Consider the following 14159-nt stretch of genomic DNA (forward strand, 5'->3'; position numbering starts at 1 on the left):
TACCTTTTTGCAACCAAGAAGCAAGTAATAGATGATAGTTCTTCCACTAATATCTGTGTTTAGCTCTTTTTATACAAAACTTGTCAGTAAAGACACTAAAAGTGTTTGGTACTAGACGAAAACAATGTTTCTCGTGACAACATATTTACTTGCTGATCTACCCCAAAACTAATGTGTAACCCAGCCCTTATCTTCTATACATTCTCAGTGTGAGAGTAGCTGTGCTAATTCTTATGTGTGTGATACCAACATATGTTTGTGAGTTGTTGAGATCTGCATGGCTGTGTATCTTAGGATACAATCTTTTAGCGCTACCCTTTCAGAGGAACCGTAGTTCTTTGTGTGAAATTCCTCTCTCTCTGTATGTTATGATGATGAGCGATTGTCTGCCATGTGTTTCATGCTGTTCATCTATATGCCTGTGTGACTCTGCAGAATCCGCAGTGTAAGTCACAGTGTGCTGAACCGATTGCAGCTGTCAGACTTGTATGTGTCACTGTGCTTAGCCGTATCCCTGCTGTGTGTGTCACTGTGCTTAGCCGTATCCCTGCTGTGTGTGTCACTGTGCTTAGCCGTATCCCTGCTGTGTGTGTCACTGTGCTTAGCCGTATCCCTGCTGTGTGTGTCACTGTGCTTAGCCGTATCCCTGCTGTGTGTGTCACTGTGCTTAGCCGTATCTCTGCTGTATGTGTCACTGTGCTTAGCCGTATCTCTGCTGTATGTGTCACTGTGCTTAGCCGTATCCCTGCTGTGTGTGTCACTGTGCTTAGCCGTATCTCTGCTGTATGTGTCACTGTGCTTAGCCGTATCTCTGCTGTGTGTGTGTCACTGTGCTTAGCCTTATCTCTGCTGTGTGTGTCACTGTGCTTAGCCGTATCCCTGCTGTGTGTGTCACTGTGCTTAGCCGTATCTCTGCTGTGTGTGTCACTGTGCTTAGCCTTATCTCTGCTGTGTGTGTCACTGTGCTTAGCCGTATCTCTGCTGTGTGTGTCACTGTGCTTAGCCGTATCCCTGCTGTGTGTGTCACTGTGCTTAGCCGTATCCCTGCTGTGTGTGTCACTGTGCTTAGCCGTATCTCTGCTGTATGTGTCACTGTGCTTAGCCGTATCTCTGCTGTATGTGTCACTGTGCTTAGCCGTATCCCTGCTGTGTGTGTCACTGTGCTTAGCCGTATCTCTGCTGTATGTGTCACTGTGCTTAGCCGTATCTCTGCTGTGTGTGTGTCACTGTGCTTAGCCTTATCTCTGCTGTGTGTGTCACTGTGCTTAGCCGTATCCCTGCTGTGTGTGTCACTGTGCTTAGCCGTATCTCTGCTGTGTGTGTCACTGTGCTTAGCCTTATCTCTGCTGTGTGTGTCACTGTGCTTAGCCGTATCTCTGCTGTGTGTGTCACTGTGCTTAGCCGTATCTCTGCTGTGTGTGTCACTGTGCTTAGCCTTATCTCTGCTGTATGTGTCACTGTGCTTAGCCGTATCCCTGCTGTGTGTGTCACTGTGCTTAGCCTTATCTCTGCTGTGTGTGTCACTGTGCTTAGCCGTATCTCTGCTGTGTGTGTCACTTTGCTTAGCCCTATCCCTGCTGTGTGTGTCACTGTGCTTAGTCGTATCCCTGCTGTGTGTGTCACTGTGCTTAGCCCTATCCCTGCTGTGTGTGTCACTGTGCTTAGCCGTATCTCTGCTGTGTGTGTCACTGTGCTTAGCCCTATCCCTGCTGTGTGTGTCACTGTGCTTAGTCGTATCCCTGCTGTGTGTCACTGTGCTTAGCCCTATTCCTGCTGTGTGTGTCACTGTGCTTAGCCGTATCCCTGCAGTGTGTCACTGTGCTTAGCTGTATCCCTGTTGTGTGTGTCACTGTGCTTAGCCGTATCTCTGCTGTGTGTGTCACTGTGCTTAGCCGTATCCTTGCTGTGTGTTACTGTGCTTAGCCGTATCCCTGCTGTGTGTGTCACTGTGCTTAGCCTTATCCCTGCTGTGTGTGTCACTGTGCTTAGCCCTATTCCTGCTGTGTGTGTCACTGTGCTTAGCCGTATCCCTGCAGTGTGTCACTGTGCTTAGCTGTATCCCTGTTGTGTGTGTCACTGTGCTTAGCCGTATCTCTGCTGTGTGTGTCACTGTGCTTAGCCGTATCCCTGCTGTGTGTGTCACTGTGCTTAGCCCTATCCCTGCTGTGTGTGTCACTGTGCTTAGCCGTATCCCTGCAGTGTGTCACTGTGCTTAGCTTTATCCCTGCTGTGTCTGTCACTGTGCTTAGCCGTATCCCTGCTGTGTGTGTCACTGTGCTTAGCCTTATCCCTGCTGTTTTTGTCAATGTGCTTAGCCTTATCCCTGCTGTGTGTCACTGTGCTTAGCCGTATCCCCAGGGTCGGTTCCAAGGGGGGGCATTGGGGGGAAATGCCCACTCAAATGGAATGCTGTTCCCCCTCAAAAAATATTGATATGATCATACTTTAAAAATAAATAAAATAATGAATTGTTATGTAATGCTGCTTGTTGGGGGCGGAGTTATCTGCCCAACTGTGAGTTCGCATCACGCATCTGCAAGGAGCTCCGTGTTTTAACCTCTTATTTGGAATTGAAAGTTAGAGACTTTTTGGACTTGTCTTTAACCCTATTAATTTTACCTATCGTGAGTTACTCATTTTCTTAAACAATAGACCATGATAAGAATATGATTGTATTATATAAATATAAGTTATTTAATGGTGTGATGTACAAAACGCCTAAAAAGGGCTAAGGTGACTGGGGTGATGTGAGTTCCTAAACTGGATATAGTGGTCCTTGGAACTAATAAGATGTGGAAATGGATTTAATACAATACAAGTTCACAGTAAATACAATAAAACAATCAAATGATGCAGTTAAAACAATCCAATGGAAAATCAAATCGGCAAAATAGAAAAAATATCTTATATGGATCCATAATGTATAAAACAAAACATGGGTTAACATAGATAAATGTTTGCAATGAGAAATGAGTAGCTAGGATCAAATAGTGTCCAAAGGAAATTCAATATTAGTGTCCAAAATATAAAAAAAGGGGGGGGGGTCCAAAGTGAGTTGCAATAAATGTATCCAAATGTCAAATAAATCAGTCAATCAATCCAAACAGTAGTGGTAGTGTAGAATTTTTTTTAAGTGAAAACATATGAAAAAGTGAAAAAAATGAATGTCTGTGTATTAACACAAAAAATATATTGCAGTGCTTCTCCAATAGGGTCCTAATAGTGTGTGTCCTCCTGTATAATTCTGAGAGTCCTATAAAAGATTAAAAGTCATGGTGTAGATAGTACATAAAAAAGTAAGGGGTATTGAAAATATGCTTACCAGCTATGTTGACGCATTTCGGCCCATATAAGGCCTTTTTCAAGACATATACGTCTATAAATGGCTACCGGCTTATATCGACGCCTCAAAAGTGCACTGTGATCTTAGGCCAGGTTTTGGATCATGGTGATTAAGGGATGAATTGTTTGTTTTTAAGGAGCTATTGCACTGGGTTTAATGGTTCTGTTTTAGTGCACTGCATACGATTTAGACGTCCACCTTTTACCTAGTGATTTAGCACATATTCTCCAAATGTTAATAGTGTGGGATAAGCCAGCCAGAAGCTTACACTTTCCTGCAGAATATGTAGGTCTGCTCTTATTTTGACTCTCATACATGCTTTGTAAATGCTTCCCTCCTCTGAAAAAATGCCCCCATTTCATTCGTTCTGGAGCCGACCCTGCGTATCCCTGCTGTGTGTGTCACTGTGCTAAGCGTATGCCTGCTGTGTTTGTCCCTGTGCTTAGCCGTATCCCTGGTGTGTGTCACTGTGCTGATCACTGGCGTGCAGTTTGTGCCACTCTGCTGAGCTCGCCTTGCGGTGTATCACTGCGCTGCATTACGTTTTGTAGTAGGTGTGTTTGTCACTGTATACTTAACTGAGCTCTACTCTGCTCATGGTTCTGATTACTTCTCTGCATCGCATTCTGTGTTGTGTTTTTGCTTCTTTTTTTCTTCGCCCTCTGCTCTGCAACATCATCTCTGTCTATGGTGCGGAGATGTACAGAATGCTGAACTGGCCGTGGTGCTGCTGACTTAACCTCTTTGAACTGTCCTCGGTGCTGAACTGCAAGGAACCCTGAGCTGTCCATGGTGCTGGTCGATCCCAATGTGTATTGTCCCGACTGTTCTGGAGTGTTTTTCTTTCCAAGGTGCAGCTTAAATGTCCATCTGTTGTACTGCTGACCTATATGTGATTTAACTGTGTATGGTGCTGCCATAAGTGATGAACTGGTGGAGGCTGCTGGTGCTGGGCAGTTCCTCCTCCTGTTGGAAGTAGGTACAGGTTGGTAAGATCTTCGTGCAGTGATAAAGTTATGCGTTTTTGTTCCTTGCCGTGGATGGGCTGTAGGCGGCTGCTGAAGCAACATATTGCCATGGTGCGGGAGGTGTTCCAGCCTGGGCTTGAGACGATTTCCATGCTGTTGATGTTGGTGCTGCTGAAATCCTAACAAACACACACAGACGCCTCTACTGCTGCTACTGGCTGAGGGGAGTAGAGTAACAAGGACTAAAAGGGCACCATGAGCCCGCTGATGGATGGGCTATGCATTTCACAAAGATGTATATTTGAATAGCACAGCTTGGACCTCTCAGGGGATTTTGGCCACATCTCTGTTCTTCAGCAAGGGATTTTGCTATGTACTATGGAAGGGAAGCAGAAAGGGATTTTCACTTTTTCTTCTTAAAATGGGTCCTTCAGGCATTAAGGATGGGCTAGCTGCAGACCAATGACCTGCTTGTGAACTTGTCCTGTAAATCCTAAAATGATTTCCTCTGGTAAGGTAAGAGATATACAGCTAATGAATAGATTCATGTTTGAAGATAGTTAGATAATAGACAGATAGAAATAGTTTAATATTATGCCCCCCCCCCTCTCCCATAAGTAAAGCAGATAACCTGTAGAACTTAAGGGTTTATTAAGAGCTTGTACAACAGGTCTTCCTATTTTTCCCCAGTCTGGAAATGTATTTTTGACTTGATTAGAGAATATTTACCTCTGTGCCACGTTACTGCAGGAGAAGACAACAAATCGTTTAAGAAAATATTTTAATGTCAAACAAACAAGCAGCTGTAATAGCCACAGTCTCTCTCTCCTGTCTGGAGGTTCAGAGAAAACTGCAGTGTCAATGTGCGTCTTCTGCACTGAGTCACGGAGAGGCTGCTCCTCTCTAGCTGCATAACATTACACATAATGTGTGTGCCGGATTATTCTTAAGAAATGATTCAAGGTATAACTTTTTTACTTTAAACCTAGCAGTTTTACAAAATAAATATGCGTTTTACAAACAGCTATTCTTGTAGATTGCACTAGAAGAATAAAGATATTTGCCTAGTGCCAGTGACACAATGACGCATCTCCCATTGCTAAATGAGCTAAGTATATCTCTGCTTTTATAATTGCGCATATACCTGTGGCATTTAAATGTATAACTGTAATTTGTAGATTGTCATTAAGATTGAAAGGTAATAAAAAATCCACAAATCTACATTCGATGCTGTCTACCGATAGAAGAACACTCACAAACCTTTCTCAGTGTTTTAGCCAAATTACTTCATTTATACAAATTGTCAATCTGCGCAAAAAATGCTAGCAGATTGTGTTGCCTTTCAAGACAAAAACTATACACACAGCTTCTCTCAAACCTCTATTAACCCCACTATAAAGTGTAAGTATATACAGGAATTTAGCATTTCTTAGTCGTTAGAGCGCACCAATATAGTTAAAGTTTAATTAATATTTACATCTTAGTGTCGTTTTGAATGATGTAAATATTATTAAATACATTTGCTTACGCTTAAAGCGGACATGCCCAGCATAATCTAATGAAATGGATATGATCCGATTCCTTCAGTATTTTCTGGCAATATCTATCTGCAGTTAACAACACAAATGACATTACTCTGAGACCAAACAAATAATGCCACATTTCACTATAAACTGAGTGCTGCTGTTACAGCTATAGATCATGGTTATGCATATCTAGGGGGAGCTTCTATAGTTTTCCCAGGAGGAGGAAGATGGAGGCTTAAGTCCCAGTCCAGGTCAGTTGCAAAATACAGCCTTTGTAGTTTCAGTGTGTCTTAAAAAGTCATTAAGATGCTCAGTAGCAACGCTATTTAGCCCTTGAAATATACTCTGCAAGCACCCTGGGGTATCATGATTCTACTAACGAATTAATAAAAAAAGAATTCTCCCTTCTTACACCATTCACTCATTCATTATTTTTTATAAATATACCAAAACACTATTATTCCCTCTCTCTCTCCACTCTCTATATTTCATCTTTGTTTCCTTCCTTCCTTCCCTTTCATCTCCATTTCGTTCTCTTTTCTTTTCATTCCCCTCTTTCCCTCTCTCTCTTTGCTCTTTTCCTTTATTCCCTCTATTTCTCTCTTGTTCTTTTTTTCAATCCTTGCTTTTTATGTTTCTCCTCTCTCTCCCTCCCTCTATCTGTGTATTTTCTCTTACTCCCTCTTCTTTTCTCTTTCTCTCCTTTTTCCATCCTTGCTTTTTTATATTTCTCCTTTCTCTCTTTCTTTCTCTCTCTCTCTTTCTCTCTCTCGATCTCTGTTTCTTTTCCCTCTTCTTTTCTCTTTTTCTCCACTTTCTTTCTTTCTTTCTTTCTTTCTTTCTTTCTTTCTTTCTTTCTTTCTTTCTTTCTTCTTTCGTTCCTTCCTCCCTTCCCCAGTGCTTCCTTTTCTCTCTTTCTTTCTTCCATCATTTTTCTTTCTTTTTCTCTCATTTCTTTAATTCATTAGTTATTTTTCTGTTTTTCCCTTTTATTCCTTTCTTCTTATTTTTCTTTCTCCCCCAGAGTGTATGCTAAATAAGTATTGTTTAATATTTTTAATTGCAGAGTATTACTGTTCAGATCCCCCCCCCAAAAAAAAAAAAATATATATATATATATTGTATTGTATTGTAAAATCATCTGGGTAAGCTTTAGTTCTGCATAAAGTAAATTAATTCACTCAGGTTTAACCCATTGGCTGTCAACAAAAGCTGCAATGGATCTTAACCCTCTTTTTTCAATCAGGAGATTCTATTTCAAGGGATATTATGGTCACAATTTAAAATTCCCTTTAGTAGAAAATAAACTGACTGAAGTAGAAAGACTCACCTGAGGTCATACAGAGCTGACTCCCTTGTTACACTTAAGGATCAAGTTAACTACTGATCATATTACCCACTTATCTAACAAATAATTACACTTCTTAAATATTTTTTTATAACTAATAAAAAAACAGTGAGTGTGTAGATATCATCTGAGCTCACTGTAGATATTTCCATTCAATTTTATACTATACATTCACTGTGATGGCCCCAGTGATACAAATCCCTTTAGTTATTTTATGAAGTTTGTAAGGCATACATTTGTTAGCAGTATTACTAATAAGTCAGGAGCTATTTAGCATTGTATAATATTATGACATATTTATATTGAAATATCTCTTATTATCTTGCATGGTCTGTTGTAGTAAACCTACACTGTATACCCCATCTCCAGCTCACATGGCAGTAGCTGGACAGAGTTCCTAGAGGTGCACACAAGGCCTGGGTAACTGGGATGGCTCCACATATCTCTGCAGCCTCCATGATTCTTTTGGCCATTGCAGCATCAGCATCCTCTGCGTCTATCAACCAGGAAGACTACCCAGCAGATGAAGGCGAGCAGGCCTCTAGCAATGATAGCCTGATCTTTGATGACTATCGGGGAAAGGGCTGTGTGGATGACAGTGGTTTTGTATACAAGCTTGGGGAGAGATTTTTCCCTGGACACTCTAACTGTCCATGCGTATGTACTGAGGATGGACCTGTGTGTAACCAACCTGAGTGCCCTAAAATTCACCCAAAATGCACTAAAGTGGAACATAATGGATGCTGTCCGGAATGCAAAGAGGTGAAAAACTTTTGTGAATATCATGGAAAGAACTACAAAATCTTGGAAGAGTTTAAGGTAAGCATCTGGTCTTGTTACACTTTTTAATATAAAACAATCAGAGATATGGTCATGTATTAAAAAAATATTTTTTGCCGAAACTGGAGCTTTAATAAATCCTTTATTTCAGGATTTTAAAAGCTGTCTGTAAAAATGTATTATTACAACACAGGCTTTCATGCGCATTCTGTCATCTTGTACAGGAAATAGTGGTGGTAAAGATATTTAAATCTACCTGTGCCCACTAATGAAGTGGCTGTGACTCTAAAGTTTAATGCTGTTTTGTCCTTACATCTGCTTGAAAGGGTAGGGGGCGAAGGACTGAAGATTGATATATCAGGAGGAAGATGATGAATGAAAGAAAATTGTCTCCTACATCTTTCATTTTGTTACTATCTCAATTATATTCTTCTATGCCCTCCCTTTTACCCTCTGTCAATCTTCTCCCCTACCATTCATCTCTCCCACTTTTATGTTTCTGGTACCCACTCAGTTTTCTTCTACCTTTTCTTGTGCTTATTCGCATTTTCCTCTTACCTTCCCGCTCCTCCCTCTCTTATTTCTATTTTTTTTACTTCTCTCTAATCGACTGTGCCTCTTAACTCACTGTCTCTATCCATCCTGTCTCTTTCTCACTCCCATACTGTGAGAATTTCAATAGAAACAATTTTGCTACATATTTAGAGCGGTTTATCTTCCTTCATTATTGTTCCAGTAGGTTACTTATATAAGGGTACTCCTTATTACTGTGGTGATTATGACCAGATTCTTTTATTATGTGGCACACACATAGTGCACTTTAAAGATACAAGTAGACAGCAAACCTCTGATTCAAGAGTATTTCATAACTGATGAAAAACACACACAAATCATTGCACTTACAGCATTGCTAAAAACTGCAGCACAGTCACTTGGTGTCTACACTTAATTCCACAGAAGTACCCTGGCACTGGGCCCCAGGTTCCATCTGTATATGGTCCTTAGAGTTTCAAAAAGACACAGGTCCCTCATATGTCTCTCCAGCAATCTCCTATATATGTAGTCCCTCTAGTAACTAAAAACCTCTAATAATTGTGTTTTATTCAGTAAATACTCTTTAATCAGAGGTGTGCCGCCTCCTTGTATCTTTAGATTTAACTGTAAACTTTTGAACAGGACAAAGCGGATTTGTCTGGATTAAAGCAGCGATTTGAATTAAGAAAAAAAAAATTCTCACTCTTTAGTTATATCTTATTTGACACAGAAAAATACCTAATTGAATATAGGTTCTTTTATTTTACATAATATAGAGCGCCTACCAAGGTTTTTATTTATAGCACACTGGGCACTGCCGCTAAAAACAGCGATGGACCGTGATTCAGGAGCTAAAACTAGCTCAATTGATCAGCTGATCAGTCTGATTAATCTGCTGACTTTCTAACTCAATATCTACTTTTGGGGTAAACTCCTGACACAAAGAAGTCACTTCTTAACTCTGAACATGCCCTACTAGCACTGATCTCCTAAGTAAAGTGACCTTTCCTATCATGCTCAAAATCTCCTGGGTGAGATAAACTCATCTTTAAGGGACAATGTACCCTATATTTAATTTGTTGACAGTGATCAATTTTCCTGTTGTAGTACATTAAACTATTTACAATTAGATAATTTACCTTTATATCAACATTTGAGATATACACTTTTGCCTGTGGTATCCCTACCTATATTGAAAGTTTCTATACTTAAGTGTAAACTAAAGAAAAGCTGTGTAAACATTTCCAGCAGAAAAAAATACACTCCCAGTGGGAGGTATGGGAGATTAGTAATAAAATGTTAATTTAAAAATTTTCTCTGTAAGTATTTGACTTTGGTATACAGACTGAGATAATATAAAAAAGCATGTGTGTATAAAGAAAGGGATAAAATAATATCTGATTTCCCTGCAAACTTATTTTAATGGGTTGTGGTTTCAAAGAACAAACCCAGCAATTTTATATAAAATAAATGAACTTAAATAATCAATTTATCATACATTTTATACACTGCAGCTGGTATAACAAGTTATTGAAAACACATTAACCCTTTTTGCTGATAAGCCTTTTTATACCCCAGTGCTGAGCCAATTTTGAGCTTTTTTTTGCTATCTACATTTAAACTCTATTGTAAGCCAAATTTCAGTAAGCGACCCACACAAATTATATATTGTTTTTATTGCTTAGATTTTAGAATACTGTGATCACCTTACTAAATTGTCATTAAGGGTAGCCACATGTGAAATAGGGGCTCATGCGGCTTTTGGGGGTTTATTTTGCATATAATGTAACATCCCCAAGCAAATCCCCATGTTTTTTTTTACTTTAATTTTAAAACATCTGCTATCTAGTATTGCTCCAAGACTACCAGTGATTTTCTTTCAAATGAGGGGTCTTAGAGTTTTGCAGCTGATTAGGCAGCTGAGATTGAGGGGTTTGAAAAATCTCCCCCCATCCAGCTCCCTTGCAGCTACAGGTGCATTGTGGTACGTGGTGACATCACCAACACTCTCTCCAAAAACAGCTTTTGATCTGTGATCCCCCTGCATGACGATAAGGGTTTATCAAGCGCCTACAGGCCGCGATGTACATGATGTACATAGCATATAAAAACTATTTTACTTTACAGGATTTAAGCCTATCCATCAGGAAGGTTGTCTACTAGCTGAGGATATCATCTGTATCAAGGATTTCTGGTGCTTATCCCCAAGAACAAAAGATATACTAGCTTTCCAGGGCATCCATGTGAGAGAAAACTTGTGTCTAATCTACTAATTGACTCACTTTTCACCACACAGGCATCTTTATGCAGAGTCAATATGTTCTTAGTCAAAGGTGTAGATTTATTAATAGTTGAGTGGACATGATTCTCTATAGTGCATCTTGTCTGCTCGACCTCACTAAATGCCGACAGCATATGCTGTAGGCATTAAACAATCACAAGCATTTCTAGTGAAATGCTTGTGCAATGCCGCCCCCTGCTCACTGGCAGCCAATCTGCAACTAGCAGGGACTGTCAATCATTCCAATCAGTTTGGGATGATTTCAATCCGTCACCTAAAAGGTGGTGGACAAATTAAGGAGCAGCGGTCTTACGATGGGGCTCCGAAGCCGCATTCACTGCGTAATAAATGGAGCCCAAAGATTCTAAGCCACCTCTGTAAATATATGTGTGAGTTGCAGCATTTTATAATTAGAATACTAGAGTCAGGGGTTGATTTACACCATGGCCTCACACATTGGACACTACCTCCATTTTCAACCCATTTGGTGATGTTACAACTATCATATACAATTTTGCAGGCCTCTGACATAAATCTGCTTGGAAAATTGCTTATACCTTTCTCATATGACAAAAAGTTTACTGTAACACTAAAGCAGCTATACAATATGTAGCACAAACTATATATTGAGTATTAGAAGCGCACCCTGGTTATGAACAACGCTATTATTTATGAGCCATTTATATTTGAACCACAGATATAGTATATAACTTAATAAGATAGAACAGATTTGTTGGTATGCTATGAGTTTGGCATTTCAAAAAGAGTATATTAGCGCTGCGGAATCTGTTGGCGCTGTACAAATAACTGATAATAATAATAATATGACATCATTTTCATATACTAAGGACTCTATAGAATAAAGAGTAATAAAGTATTTACAGCTATTAGTTTTTAATCTTGATGCAGTTACACTTCAAATATATAGCAGCCAGCTATGAATTTGCCTTTTTGAGGAAAAACTATTTCACTAGGCAGTTGCCTGTTTTACCTAATGAGGAACCTGGTACTGAATTTCCTTAAATGTTCCTTAAACAACACAATCACTCAGATATACACAATAACTGTCACTATCCATTCCATGCAAACAAAAACGGGGATAAATGCAAGCAACAGTTGTGTCTGGCAATCCCTGTTTTGTGTTGTTGTTTTTTTTTGCACTGTCATTTATACCATCTGATTCATTTTGAGCAATTGAAGTTGGCATTAAATGTACCATCACCGAGTATTTTTACTGCTTTCCCTACTAACTGCTCTCACATAAAACCCTCCATTGGGAAATGTATTCACATCACTCATACTAAACTTGCTAACAGGAGGTCGCAGTCAATTTTACAATCCCTAGCAAATTAGGTGAGGAATGTAAATGAGCCCTGGAAATAGCTATCGTCTCATTAGTGGTGATCGCAAAAATGGATTATGTCAGTGTATAGATTATTTGTACATAACTTTTTTTATCTGAGGTGTGTTGTGCAAGTGAATTACTATTAGCTATAGTAAAACTTCACTGCATATTACACCAGTCTAAAAAAAAAAACTAATTTAAAAAGTGCTGTTTTGCTGCCCATGGAAAATTAAAACAAAACCTTAATCTTAAAAAATAAAAAAACACCCCCCCATAAAAACTGTACACAACCCCGAAGATGGTATTCACCAAAGATGAATCCGGGCGGCAGCGCTCCATCTTCATCTGTCTGATCTTCTTATTCTCATCCCGGCAGTGGTCAATTTTGATTCCAGCGGTCTTCATCCAGCTTCAGATCATCAACACAAAAAATCCTCTTCATGCGGTCACCAGCCGCACACTGAATTTTGAATGCAAAGTACCCCTTTTATATATACGGGTACCCTTGCATTCCTATTGGCTTATTTTGATTGTCAAATTCCAATCAGCCAATAGAAAAAAAACTTTCATTCTATTGGCTGATTTGAACATGAAAATCAGTCAATAGGAATTCAAGGGTACCCATATATAAAAGGGGTACCTTGCATTCAAAATTCAGTGTGCGGCTGGTGACCACATGAAGAGGATGTCGGTGTTGAAGATCTGAAGATGGATGAAGACCGCTGTCGTGATCAAGATAAGAAGATGGAGCGCCGTTGGAAGTACCTTCTTCAGGGTTTAGTGTTAGGGTTTTTTTTCGGGTGGATTTTTTTAGGGCAATTTTTAGAGTAGTTTTTTTGGATAGATCTTTTTTTGGGGGGTAATGTTAGAAGATTGTTTTTTACAAAAAGAGCTGATTCACTTTAGAGCAATGCCCTACAAAAGGCCCTTTTGTAGTTTAGTGCTAGAATAGTTTTTTATTTATTTAGGGGTGGGTGTTTTTTTTAAGTGGGGTTTGAGAATAGACATAACTCTTTTTTTAGTTTTGGTAATTTGTTATTTTTTTGTAACAGTAGTTTTTTTTTATGTTTGCAATGTGGTGGATTTAATAGTGTAAGTTACTTTGCGATGTGGGGGACTTTGCGGTGGGCTATGTGATGGTTTAGGGTTTATTAGATTTGGGATCTTATGGTGATTCAGGTTAGAGCGCAAGTATGGGTGTTAGGTTTTTAATTCCGTTTTTTTATTTTTCTCCATTAACTTCTATGGGGAATATGTTATCACGCGAGCAATATTATAATTGCACTAGAAGTAAGCTGTTTGCCCGTGTTGGGCTAGCGTGCGAGCGATAGCTTTTTTCTTTTAACTTGTAATACACGTGCTAACTGACAAGCACAGTTTACTTTTAGCACAATTAGCGCTCTAGCAAAAGCATTATCTGGCCCAGTGTGAATAATGAATGTGTCAAAATTAAACATTCATTATTCAGATAGAGTTTGCAGTTAAAAAAAAAACAATTTACTTCTGTTATCAAATTTGCTTAGTTCTTTTGGTATCATTTGTTGAAGAGCATATCAAGATTGCATGGGCCTTGTGCACTATATGCCAGTGCTAATGTATTGATAAATTATAGCACAATGGAACATTCTAACTACTTCTTTTTTACTAGATTAGAAGAAACGCAGCTACAAGCCTAGTGGGCTAAGCCTGTAAATAACACAGCCATTGTTTGTATCATATATTATATTGTATGAAAGAAATGGCAGTAACGTGGTCAGATTGCATCTATAAAAAAAAGTAATAGGAACGTCAAATCAGTACTTGATATCTTGAGGCTGATGCTGCCAAAAATAAGACAGCAAATAACAAACATCCCTTTGTAAGGATAAAATGTATATATCCAAGCACAGAGAATGATGCATGCTGGGCAATTATCAGTTAAGGTTTACAAGTAAAATATACACATAAGTCATAAGCAGTAGAGTCCACTCTGTGAGACTTTTTATGCACATAACCCTGTTTTTGTAGTTTTATCTATGAAATTTGTCACCTGGT

The 14159-nt window shown here is 39.2% G+C and overlaps 1 protein-coding gene across 1 annotated transcript in view; it reads left to right on the plus strand.

Moving 5' to 3' along the window:
- The first annotated feature begins 7614 nt into the window (after window positions 1-7614).
- The window catches only part of VWC2L (von Willebrand factor C domain containing 2 like), a 198220-nt gene continuing 191675 nt past the window's right edge, over window positions 7615-14159 (plus strand). Inside the window, exon 1 of the mRNA XM_053690976.1 lies at window positions 7615-8004. Coding sequence (XP_053546951.1) covers window positions 7615-8004 — 390 coding nt within the window. The remainder of the gene's footprint in view (window positions 8005-14159) is intronic.

This window comes from Bombina bombina, chromosome 1 (genome assembly GCF_027579735.1).
Source record: "Bombina bombina isolate aBomBom1 chromosome 1, aBomBom1.pri, whole genome shotgun sequence".
Lineage (NCBI taxonomy): Eukaryota > Metazoa > Chordata > Amphibia > Anura > Bombinatoridae > Bombina > Bombina bombina.